The following is a 13,863-nucleotide window of genomic DNA, read 5'->3' as shown; positions in this document are numbered from 1 at the left end:
AGTGTATTGTCATTAGCAAAATTGTGGATTGGATTGGAATGGATTTGTATTCGACTAGAAAAGACTATTGTAATAATCCTTTCTCAGAGAACAAATCCAAGCTTCCAGAAAGAACTTAGCCGCTACACAAAACCAGCTACAAAAGGGAAAAACTGAACTTTCAAGCTATGTGAACGCAGATATCTGGATGATCCTGGAAAAGATTACGGAAAACACAGCGAACTCCTCCAAACGAAGAAAGAAAATCTGATTTCCAAATTCCAAAGACTAAAAGATCGAAAGAACCAGCTGCCATATTCAAATTTCTCCACAATGAACAATCACAACCAACCAGAAGCAAGAAACAACAGGAGCCACCAATCACATTCAGGTAACAGTAATATAGTGAACCTATCCAACCACGCTTTAAACAAAGACGAAATCTTGATACTTAACAAAGGTTTAAATTATGCCATAGCACCCAAATCGATAAACAAACTTGAATTTATTTGTAATATTGAAAGAGGCCTAAGATTCATCCCAAATAACATAGCAGAAAAAATACGTTTAGAAACCGCCAACATTTTAAATCATAACAAAACAATAACAAGCAACCTAACTCAACATGAATTAACAGCGATAAAATCACTAAAGTCAGATCCAAACATCTTAATAACCAGAGTGGATAAAGGAAGTGCCACCGTTATCTTAAACCGAACCATGTATATGGAAAAAATGAATCTGCTGGTTTCTGACAATAACACATATCAATTAGTTAACTATAACCCAACTGATAGAATAAAAAAGAAAACAGAGAATCTACTTAAGTCAATTACCACATGGCCCGAAGATATGATCAAAAAACTATTTCCACACTACGCTCGTTCCCCGAGAATTTATGGGCTACCGAAAATTCACAAAGAAAACACACTGCTAAGGCCTATAGTTGAAGGGATTGATAGCCCGACTTATTACTTAGCCAAAAAATTAGCAGCAACACTCAAAGAGTTGGTAGATCATTCCCCCTCCTATATCAAAAACACACAGCACTTCATAAACATCATCAAAGACATTACATTAGAAAAAGATGATCTATTAGTCAGTTTTGATGTCTCTGCCTTCTTTACGAATGTCCCAATCAATGACACAATTCTTCTTTTACAGAAGAAATTTCCTCCAAATATCATGGCACTCTTTGCGCATGTATTACGTTCTGGTTATTTTGTATGGCAAAACGCTTTCTATCTACAAAAAGAAGGCACAGCCATGGGCTCGCCATTATCCCCCCCCCCCCCCCCCCCCGATTGCTAACTTTTATATGGAACATTTTGAACAACTTGCTCTAGGTTCCTCCCCTTTAAAACCCAAAGTCTGGCTTAGATACGGTGACGATGTTTTCGCGATCTGGTCTCATGGCCGCCAGACACTAGAGACATTCCTTAGCCACCTAAACAAGCAACACAAATGCATACAGTTCACAATTGAGATTGAAAAACATAACACACTGCCGTTTCTAGATACACTTGTCACACGTCTTCCCTCGGGCAATCTTTCCTTCACTCTTTACCGAAAACCGACACGTACTGGCCAATATATACACATAAACTCCTACCACCACCCAACACAAAAACTAGGTGTCATATCGATACCCTAAAAAACAGGGCTCTGAAGATCTGCTCCAATGAACAGGCACTAAAAAATGAATTTAAAGTGATGAGCAATACTTTTCAAAAAAATGGATATAGCCAAAACACTATTAACAAAATTCTCTACAAGATCTCAATAAAAAACAAAGACAAACCAGACTACAGTAAAACTAAACCATTCACTACATTAAAGGGACATCAGACAAAATAAACAGAGTACTACAAAAATACAACCTCAAAGCCACCTTTAAACCTCCTGCAAAATTAAAAAGCTTACTCAACTCATCCAAAGACCCACTCCCTCTGCTGGCCCACCCTGGAGTATACCGTATTTACTGCACCTGCAACATACCATACATAGGAGAAACAGGACGCACAATTCCGATCAGACAAAAAGAACATAAACGACACATCAAATATAATAATTATGGTAAGCTGGCCTTTCTGATCATGCCTTGAACACCTTATATAGAATTGACTGGAAAAGCACTAGTTGTCTACATCACACCAAATCATAGTATGAACGCAAATTTAAGGAAGCTTGTGAGATCATTATCAATCACCCCCAATCTAAACAATAATGATGGTCGAAAAATCCCATTCACATGGAAGGCATATATTCGTCCCACGAATCCTTTCTCTCTAAGAACAACTATAAACAGGATCCTAAATCTAAAATAACAACTTTAATAATAAAAAATAGGACATCACTGTTAAAGAAAAAATTTATAAGAAAGAATGTTTATTCATGTTGTAATTTATAAATAATTTATTTTTTTAAATTTTATTTATTTTTTTATTTTTTAAATCAAAAATAACATTTGTAATAATAGAAATAGGACATCACTGTTACTGGAAGAAAAACCATCTGTAAGCAAGAATGTTTATTCATGTAATCATAAATTAAATCTAGCTTGATGTATTTTTTTTTTTTTTTCACTAGAGGTCATGCTAGTGAGTAGCATGTGATCAAATCATTGTTTCTCTAGCTTATGGTTTGAAATGTAATGCAGCTTGTCTTGTATATTTATGTATGCTCCAGATGATGATCTTGATATGAAGATCAAAACGTCGGGATAATAACAAGAGTTATTTTAACACGGTTGTAGAATCCATAATTTCAAAAATGACTGTTGTAATAACATAGCATCTCCATAGAATCCCAAGACTCATTGCAAGAAGGGCATTCTACAGCCACTCTACTTGTTCATTGCATGTGTTCTTTGCCTGTTTTTAGAGTCCCCCCCCCTCTTCCTTATGAGACCTGCTAACTCACCTTTATTTGAAAAGCTCTTATGAAAATTCTTTAGGTCCTAGGTGGGATTCGAACTCCTGTCTTTCCAAAGGTCATCATTGCTGACTGAGCTGCATAGAGGCTGTGATACAGTCTACTGCACTGTATCACTTCACATTAGTGAAACTCCATTATTAGTTTTAATATTTAAGAATAAAGATCATTCCACCATCATGTCATATTTGAGAAAAGAGAAAGCTAGCAAACTCAGTTACCAACTGGGTTGTAACTTTCTTAGCAGAAGGCAGAAACTTATGATGGGAACTTACTTAATAGACATTTATTCCAAGCCTACTAACTTGGTTGGCTGAGTGGTCAGCGTACTTGCTCTCCAACCATCCAACCAACCAGGTCAGAGATGAATTTCATTGTCCGGTGTGAAAACCATTGCCCTGCTTATTGGAGACCTGAAGTGGCTTGAAAAAAGTTCCATGTTTAGTCTCTGGGCAGGGTTTCCAGGCTATGTAAAGATAAATGGGGAAAAAAAAAATCCTTATTCCACCCATCCATGGTACAAAATGTGCTATAGGTTAGCATATAATCTTTTGTGGGTGGGAGCAACATAAAAGAGAAAAAAAAGAATAAAAAGCATGATTGATATCTAGAGCAACTACATGAACTTCCCCAGTCTCTTTTCCAAAGCATTTTACCAAAGGTTGCTGGCATAAGCAAGAAAACTCCTATTGATCAGCAGTAGTGAAATCTATACTAGCAATAATTTATTGGTTGACTTATTTTTTAGGTAGTAGAAGCTAACTCTTTATAGTTTCCTCCATTATGTTAGAAAGAATTTAACAAGAGCAATTAAATGATGGTAAAGATGGTGTTGCCTTTCTTGAGTTCAGCATGAACTAATTTCCAAACTGCAGATACTAGTGGAATATGGGAGAATCATCATCATCATCATCAAATTCCTGCCATGTACCCTCAAGGGGTGTACAGGATATGATAGTACTACATGAAAAAAATTACATCATTATTAATTTCCTATCTGCAATTTTCCTCCAAATCAGTCTGTTACTTGTCAAGACTCCAACATTATCAGATCTTATATTTCTATTGTCTAAGGCACTTTGTACCATATCAATCCACCTATATCTTGGTCTTCCTCTGGGTCATTTTGCTGCCAACCTGGCAGAGAACACTTGTTTTGCTAATCTTTCCTCACCCATTCTGTTTAAGTGACCATACCACCTGAGATTAGCTCTGCTAACGCATTCCTGGATGCTGACAGTGTCAAGTTCTTTCCTAATATCCTCATTTTTAATATGATATTGCCATTGATGCCATCTGTTCACGCCTATAATCTTTCTCAGGACTCTCATATCTGTGGTCTATAGTCTTTGGTCAAGAGTTTTACTTCTGACTCAGCTCTCAGATCCATAAGTTAAAACTGGTTTGAACACTGTCTTGTATACAGCTAATTTAGTGTTCCGACTAATTTCTCTCTTATTCCATATGAATTTATTCAATTGACTTCCCACCATACCAGTTTTGCCGATTCTGTTGTCTATTTCTATATTTAATTTACCATCTTCAGTAAAAATCGTGCCTAAATAGCTGAAATGTTTTACTTGTTCCACGGGAGAATTATATATATATATATATATATAAAAAAAAAAGATAGAACAAAAGTGAATTCTGGAGCATATGAGAAGAAGTTTGTTCATATTATTACTATTATTATTATTACCCCAAGACCCCATGGAGTCAAAGACTCATCTAGGAGCCTTTTATCATACATAGCTCATTCCATGCCTTAAGCACATTCAAATTCTTTGCAAACACCATACTCTCAGGCAAGACATTCCAATCATTCACAACTCTGCATGCAAAAAAAAAAGCCTGCTTCTCACTCCCCTGCTCACACCCTCCGTATACAGCTTCCAGGAATGACCTCTGGTTCTCCCTTGATCTCCCACTGTTCTCTGTAGAACCTCTCCAACATTGATCCTATTACAACCCCATACTAACTTGTAGGTCTCTATCATATCTCCCCTCTTCCTCCTATCCACTAGACTCTGTAAATTGCATCTTCTCAATCTTTCCTCATATTCGACATTCAAGAAGTCAAAAACTACCTTAGGCAGTTGCCTCTGGACCCTTTCCAACATCTCTTCGTCCTTTTGAAAACCAGGTGACCATATCTGTGCACAGTAGTCCATGTGAGGCCTAATCAAAACCTTATACAGTGGAACAAGAATCTCCCCACTTCTACAAGTAAGTGTCCTCTGCATCGTTCCCAGAAGTCTTTGTGTTGTCCTCACAATTTTGGCAATGTGTCCCCTAAATCTCAGATCCTTATCCACTGTCACTCCAAGATCTCTTATTTCCTCCACCTCTGACAGTATATCCTCACCAATCATAAATTCTGCATCCCATCTTTGTTTCCCAAGTTTTAAAACCTTACATTTTGCAACATTAAACTCGTATCCCCATTCCCGTGCCCATTCACTCAATTTATTCAAGTCTTCTTATAAGGCTACAACATCTCCACTCTTCATAATTCATTCCAATTTTGCATCATCTGCAAACAACTGAATATCTCTATCCAAATCTTTGCCAATATCATTAACATACAAGTTAAACAGTAATGGCCCTAAAACAGACCCTTGAGGTATATCACTAGTGACTTTCCTCTTCTGGGATATTGCTCCCCCATACACAACTTGCTGATACCTATCAGATAGCCAGTCTCCAGTCCAATGCACTAATCTAATATCTAACCCCCATCTGCTGTAGTTTGACTGTCAACTTATCATGTGGTAATCTATTAAAAGCCTTTGTGAAATATTGAATACTAATAAAAGATTCGGTCCTGATGCCTGGAGTTTTTGTATCCAGTTTGTATGAGCTTCTTCTTACTTTTCTTACAAAAAAAATATCAAAGGAGAAAATGAATGTTATTTCCTTGAAATGCATTTACAAGAAAAGTAAAAAGTTGGGAGATTGTATTTTAGTGCAATTTTAGTGCGTCCTGTGATGAGTCTTGGGACTCCATGGAGATGTCATATAATAATAATATTATTAATAATAATCTTTTTCAATTGAAGGTTGCAGTGATCTTCCAATTTTTTCTTCCAATTGCACTACAGAAGTGTTATATGAGCTGAAGACTCACCTAATGGTTAGTGTAAGCATCTCAGAGATGGGAGAAGCTTACACATAATTCACACAACACTCTTACAATTCCTATCTTTTGTTAAATCATTCATTGATAAAGTAAAGCATTCGAGATGCCATTGGCAACCCATTCCACTCATTCAACATTATCCAAGCAAAAACAGGTTGTAGGTTCAAATCCTCCTGTGGGCATGGATATTTGTAATTATCTTTAGGTGTCAGATGAACTTCATCACCTGGTGTGAAAGACCACCACCCTGCTTATTGGAAGGAGGCCTGAAGTGGCTTGCAAAATTCCATTTGGTCTCTGGGGAAGGATTTCCAGACAGTAAAAAATACAAAAAATATATAAACTTAATAAAAAAATACAGAAAAAATAATCCATAGCCCACCCATCATACAACCACAATTTTTATGTGGTTCTCACCATTATGTGAGAACCACATAAAAAATAAAAAGATCTTCATGCTAGTTATACTCGCACACAATTTTTGGGATTGACTCATTCTGTTGTTTTCTCTCCTCCTGTCATGTTTTGAAAAATTTTTCTACATCAGTTTTATAAAATCCTTATGATTACTTCTATGTTTCTTTCATATCTCCCCTTTTCATGGAGTCGAATTCCATCTAGGATGTGAAGAACTTTCATAGGGGCTTTTAAACTGAAGATTCGAGTTAGTTTATGGAAGTGTCAGAGTTTTCCCTCCTAGAAAGTTAGGTTTTTCATTTCAAATTCAGGCAGACCAGCCAGAACTTCCAGTTTACAAATATAATGCACTAGTCTCATAGCCTTAGTTGCTTTGCCTGCAGTTACAAATAATCAATAACCTCTTTTCTGCCTATCAGCTAGACTTTGTAATCCACACACACACACATTAATGTAGAATGTTGCCTAACCATCACTTCCTCTCCAAGAAACTCAAGTGACCATATCTGTGCAGTAGTCTGGATGTCACTGTTTCAAGCCTTATTAGAAATTATACAAGCATCAGTGAGGGGAAACATTAAAACCTTGATGAATTGAGGTAGTAAAAGCTGGCACAACAGCTGATTAGCCTCCAGTAATCTTGTACCTCATCATTGTGGTGTGAAGGTATGTAGATGAAGCATATTAAAAGTGTATACTTCCAGAAGGGCCACCCCTAAGAATAAAGGCTATATCAATATACCTGGTCAACACAGGAAGCATTCGTTATCTTGTTGGGTTAGCAGCTCATCAGAGAACATTCAACTGTGTTGTTTAATAAAACCAGTTTGAAAGACTGGGTGGCCATATAGGAACATTACCAGTACAGAATTAAAAAAAAAAAAAAAGTGAAACTAAAGGAGGAAATACTGATACACTTGGAATGTAAGATCACCAACAGGAAAAGAAGAAGAATTAATTGAAGAACTTAAAAAATCATAACATTAAAATTTGTCTAATTTATCTGAGACAGAAAAAAGCAAAGGAATAAAGCACAAATTTTAATGTATGATTTTCAAGTGCGATTACATATCAAGCAGTTAGAAATGAATATATAGCAGAGTAGAAAAACATGAAAGAGAAACTAAAGGAGTTGGAATAATGCTACATAAAAATATAAGAGAACTAGTACAAAAATATAATTATATATCAATAGAATACTACATTTAAAACTAAGGAAAGGAATTAAATATTATTAGTGTAATCGGTTGTTATTATAATCCAAGGGGTATAAGGGACAATGTAGATAGTATGTATTGGCAAATTAGCATGATGAGTGCAGGTCGAGTAATCATTATGGGGGATTTTAACTTTGGGGACATAGATTGGGAGAAGGAATGGTCACAAGGAACAAAGAAAATGGAGTTTATACAGTTGTTAAGAGATAACGATCTGAGACAGCATGTAATGGAATTGAGAATAAATAGTACATTTTATGATCATAAAATAGCATGAGAGAATATAAGAGGACAGAAATATGCGATTGATTACATTATAGCTAATAGAGAATGTAGACAAAATTATTGATGCAGGACAATAAGTTAGTATTTGGAGTGATAAAACTATACCAAATCAAAGAATAAAATAAAACACAATGTACAAAGATGTGCTGAAAAGTTGTGATAATCACCATGAAGAATTTAGAACTATGTAATTTATACATTATTCTACATATTGCCCACAAAGTGTTACAATGCTGCTGCATCATTTGCAATCATCTGAGAAAAAAAGTCTTTCCCTCGTTGCAGAAACTAGTCCTCAGCTGCAGATATGACTTCATCATCTGTGGTAAATTTTGTTCCTTTCAACTATTTCTTTAAATTTGGGAATAGGAAATAGTCGGGGCCAGGCCTGGTGAATAGAGTGGGTGAGGCAAATAGGGAAGGTAAACAGGATGGTGGAATGTTACTTAGGGTAAGAGATGAATTGTGCTTGCTCAGTGTAGAGAATCTAGAGAACTTGACATAGGCTAATCTAATAAGTGGTATGGTCACTTAAACAAAATAGGAGAGGAAAGGTTAACAAAATAGGTGTTTGATGACAAGAAAAAGACCCAGAAGAAGACCAAGATCTAATTGCATTGATTCAGTCAGAAGTGCCTTAGAAGAACAGAATATTAGATATGACAATATTGGAATGCTGACAAGTAATAGATTAATTTGGAGGAAAATTGTTGATAAAGGATTTGTAATAATGTAAACTTAATCTTGTAGTACTGTCAGTAGTACCCCTTGAGGGTGCATATTAGAAATTTGATAATAATGATGATCACCCAATTTAACATAGTGATGGAGGGAATAATGAAAGAAGTAAACAAAATTGAAAAGTATGGAATACAAATTAAAAACAAAAAGTTAAGAATAATTTGATATGTTGATATTCAGTTGTTTAACTATCCAACTATTAATTAATTAATTAATCCCACTTCCTCATTCTTGTAGATAAACTTATATGCTGGTTATACATAGCTTTTAATTTTTCAGGAATTACAGTGTATATTAGAATATTAATTAAAAACTTTAATCAATACCTTTCTATATTTTGGCAGTGTTACATTGCCATCTTCAAGGATCACCAAACAATGATATGTGCACACAGGCACTAGCACTAAGCAAATAAGGCTGGAGAAAGACAACTGAAGTCGGTCCTAAAGGTGTCCCCCTACCAGGCTAAATTGGGTTGTCTTGGCTGTTGGGCTGATATTCGTAGAATGCAAGCTTCCCAAATTTGGGGCAGTCTTCTGCACCCAAATTTGTCGATGTTTGGGAAGTTTTTCAGAGCTGAGGCTGATTCCAGGAATAATCTTTCAGCAAGTACTTGCAATAAGTACAAGTATGAAAGATTAGTTGTGGACTACTGCATACTGATTTACTTTGCTTGATTATTAGTAAAATAAAGGAGCTTGGGTCAAAGAGAAAGGAAATAAGAGAGAGTTCAGAGGTGTGTAATAAATATTATATTAGAGCTATACATTATTAGCCATGAAAATGACTATGATAAGATTGATATACAGTAATCCCTGAATTATTCAACCACAGTTGAGAGCAATTGCCCTTTGGATAATCAAAGATTGGATAACCAAAGGTATACAATTACATGGGGCTATACCATAAGCCATTTGAGATCCTAACCAATTACAGGTTGGTTAATTGAAGGTTTGTTCATTTAGAGGTCATATAATTGAGGGATCACTGTATTATTTTCCTGATACATTATTATATTTATTTATTTATTTATTATTATTTTTTTTTTTGTGATAGAGATTATTCTTGATATATTATTGCATTAAAAGTAGTCAGCTTTCTATCACTGTTTGTGTTTAATTCAGATCTGGAATTTCACTTACTTTGAGAACAAATTTCATATTTATTTGTAGGGAGGAACGCCAGTCTGGGAAGACTTTTTGGGCAAAGCCATTAAACTTCATTCTCAGCTGAAGTAAGTTTTTCCAGTACATGCTATTTATCATATAAAATAAATAAGTATATAAAAATAAAATAATTTTACTGATTAGCATGTGTATGTGTGTGTATGTATCTACATGATACATGATATGAGAGAAGTGTGTAGTAATAAATTATAAAACAAACATAAAATTGAATATTATACCCTGATATTTATTTTTTGGTCATAATTTATATCTGTTGTAAAGGCTTTCATATACAGTTAATTCAGTAGTTAATTCCCTTACATGCAATGATGATCATGATAATTGAAGATATTGTTATAGAATGGAGGCAGCTCTATTTTTGATTGAAAATAGAGTTATAGGTTGCACTATATTTAAAAAAAAAAATCTGAATAAATTTGTGTAAGAATAAGACAGCTCCAGTAAGCCAGTGCAGAATTATAATAATAATTATTATTACGGACAACTTCATGGAGTCCTCAGATTCACTGAGGGAGACCCTAAACATCATGCCAAGCACTATTTGCACGGTAGCTATCATGTTTTGCTTTGAACTCATTCATTCACCACTATCCAGGCAAAAAATCCAGTCCTGACACTCCTACTAATTATACTCTTGCTCAGTTTCCAAGGATGCCTTAGTTTCCCTACTACCAGACCTATTCTGAAAAATTTCTTTTGTATTAATCTTATAAAAATCCTTTAGTAATTTATGTCTCAATCATATCAACCCTTTTCTGCCAGTCAACCAATTTCTGTAACTACAAATTTTCAACTTGTTCTCATAAGGTTCATTCAGTAAACCTGCTATCATCTTGGTCATTTGCCTGTGGATCCTCTCCACCTCTTCCTCATCACCAAGAAACCCAGGTGACCAGATTTGTACACAGTGGTCAAGATAGGGTCTTATCAAGTCTCAAAAAGATGAAGTAACCTGCTTGTCTCTGTTCATCAAAGTATTCTTCAGTAACGTAATCCAATGAGCTGCTTTATCTACTTTTACAATATGCCCTCTAAACTTTAACTCCCTATCCATCAACACTCCCAAATCCCCAGCTTTATCAATTTCCTGTAGTACAATTTCATCAATGTGATACACTCTGGTAATCTTTTCACCCCAAAATACATAATCTTACACTTTGCTACATTAAACTTATATCCCTTCTTCTTTGCCACAAATCGACTGTCTATCCAAATCAGCCTGCAAAATTTTAACATCATCTTAATGAACTATTCTACCCAATTTTGCATCATCCGTAAATAGCTGAATGGTGCCTTTCAGATCCTTTCCTATATCATGAATGTACAAATTAAAGCAGCCCCAAGAACAGCCCTGCCACTAGTCATGCCTTCTATGGACTCTACTTCTGAATAAACTATGATCCTGGTATCTCTATCTCTCCATCAACTACCGTCTTATCTACTTCGCCAACTTTATATCCATCCCCATGTGCAACAATTTATTAATTAGAATTTCATGTGATATTCTGTTAAAAGCCTTTGCAAATTCCAGCAGTATCACTGTAAACCCATTACCTTTATCCAACTCAGCTTTCACTGTATTATAAAATGTGAGCAAGTTACTGAGGTACAACCTACCCTTCACAAAACCATGTCCCCCCCCCCATATAGTATCTTGTTTCTGTCTGTCCATGCTTATATTTTGCCCTTGACCGACTTCTTCAGTACCTTGACTACGACTCCTGATATGCTGAGCAGTTGGTAATTTGCTACATCAGTCTTGGAGTCCTCTTTATGCAATGGAACTATTATCCCCTCCCTCCACCCCACTCGGGACTAACACACAGCTAAGACAGATTAAACAACATAGGCAAAGGCACTTCCCTAGTACCTTCTCATAAAACTCGAGCTAGTATACCATCTAATTCCATAGTTGTATTCACATCAAGGTTCTGTAATATGCTATGCATCTCCAGTTCATCTACCTCAGTTTCCATGTGAGCCTTTTGCCTCTTGTTAATGTAATATCTCCACCTGGATAATATACTCTTGCAAAGTGTTCACTTAGTAATTCTACCATTTTGCCTGACTCAGTTATCTCACTATCATCAGCATTCATTAAAATCATTCTGTCATAAACATTCTTCTTTTTTGCAACATACTGAAAGAAATCTTTGGGATTATCGAGTGCTGTATGGGGATTCGCTATTAAGAGGTGTAATAATTGAGAGTTTAACGAAGTCGTACCAGCCGAGTGCGAACATAAAAGACGTCAGCGAATCTATTCGACTGCAAAAACAGAGGGTGAAAGAGATGATAATCGTGGCAGGAACGAATGATCCGAAAGAGGACAAAATGGAAATGATAGAGGATGTGAGGGAGTTATTTGAGGTAGCAAAAGAGAAGAGTGAGAGAGTTAGGATGGTGAGTATCTTACCGTGGTATGACAGCGAAGTGTTTAGAAGGACGGCCATAATTGCCAATGACTTTATGTGTGGGTTATGCATGGAGAGTGGTGTGGAATTTGTGGATGTGTGGAATGAGTTCGATGGGCGAAAGGACTTATATAAGATGGATGGGTTACATTTGAATGGAGTTGGTGTACGGAGACTTGAAAAAGTGTTGATGAATGATGTGGAAGTGGATGTACAGACTCAGGGAAACTAGATTTATTAAGAGGGGGGGGAATAAATATGCAGACTTTAGGGAGGCAGTTAAGTGTATGAATGAGTATATTATGCCTGAGCGAGTACGACGGACAACAAATCAGAATGGGATAGTTAGTATAAGGCATCAAAGTAGGGATGAGACAAATGGGCTTCTGCGATTCATGTACACTAATACCAGGAGTATTAGGAACAAGAAGGAAGAGTTTTTGGCCATGGTTGGCACTTCCAGGCCACAGGTTGTTGGTATTAGTGAAACATGGCTGACAGAAGATGATAAAGCTAGTGGGATTGAATGTGATGGGTATAGCGTGTTCAGGAGTGACAGGGTGAATAAAAAGGGGGGAGGAGTGTTATTGATGATAGCTGATGAGCTTCAGCCAAGGAGTATAGAAGTTGAACTGCAGGATGGGGAAAAAAGCACATTTGAGGCTGTTTTTTGTGTGAGATAGAATCTAGCAGAACAAAATATACAATTGGGTGCTGCTATAGACCAGGTGATGGAATAGATGGTGGGGATAGTATGCATAAGCAAATAGAAGAAATGAGTGGAAGGAGGGTAATTATTATGGGTGATTTCAATTATGGTAACATTGACTGGAAAGAGGAGAGGGCACATGGGAGGAAGGAATTGGATTTTATGCGGTTATTAAGGGACAACTATCTACGGCAACATGTAGTGGAAAATACCAGGGGGCAGAGAGTGCTGGACCTAGTAATTGCAACTGAGAATGTGGCTGTAACGAACATGACCATGTTGCCACCAATTGGTGAGAGTGACCATAAGGTCATGACTTGGGAGGTGGCTAAAGGAGTCGAATTTACAATTAAGACAGGGTATATGTGGAATTACCGGGCTGGTAAGTATGACAAGCTTAGGTGTGTGCTTGGCTCAATGCCATGGCATGTAAAACTGCAAGGGCTGGATGTTGATAGTGCATGGGAGGTGGTTAAGAACTGTTTGCAGGAGGCAATGGTTGACTGTATACCAGGAGTCCGAATAATAAATCAAGTAGGGGTTAAATGGATGAATAACACTATTAAGCTTGAGCTGCAAAAAAAGAAACAATTGTGGAGGGAATTTAAGGAGAAGGGTGACCATCAGGCGCAGGAACAGTATAATGCTCAGGCCAGGATGGTAACAAGGGTGGTAAGAAAAGCAAAAGCAGATTATGAAAGGAAATTGGCCACGCAGGCTAAAGAGAATCCCAAACAGTTTTTTCAATATGTTGCAAGTAAAAGGAAAAATGCTCACGGTAGAATGATCTTAAAAAATGCTGAGGATAGGGAGGTAACCGAATCAGTCGATATTGTGGAAA

At 36.4% G+C, this 13,863-nt stretch overlaps 1 protein-coding gene across 1 annotated transcript in view; it reads left to right on the top strand.

Annotated features, from left to right (window-relative positions):
- LOC150110297 (uncharacterized) overlaps positions 1-13,863 on the top strand; it is a 270,355-nt gene that overhangs the window by 14,215 nt on the left and 242,277 nt on the right. Inside the window, exon 2 of the mRNA XM_090395533.1 lies at positions 9,885-9,946. Within this exon, the coding sequence (XP_090251659.1) occupies positions 9,885-9,946 (62 nt within the window). The remainder of the gene's footprint in view (positions 1-9,884; positions 9,947-13,863) is intronic.

Source organism: Typopeltis vanoorti, chromosome 1, assembly GCF_054136105.1.
Source record: "Typopeltis vanoorti isolate ZY-2024b chromosome 1, IOZ_Tvanoo_1.0, whole genome shotgun sequence".
Taxonomy (NCBI): domain Eukaryota; kingdom Metazoa; phylum Arthropoda; class Arachnida; order Uropygi; family Thelyphonidae; genus Typopeltis; species Typopeltis vanoorti.
Note: the sequence above shows the minus strand (reverse complement) of the source record. Positions and strands in the feature narration are given on the sequence as shown.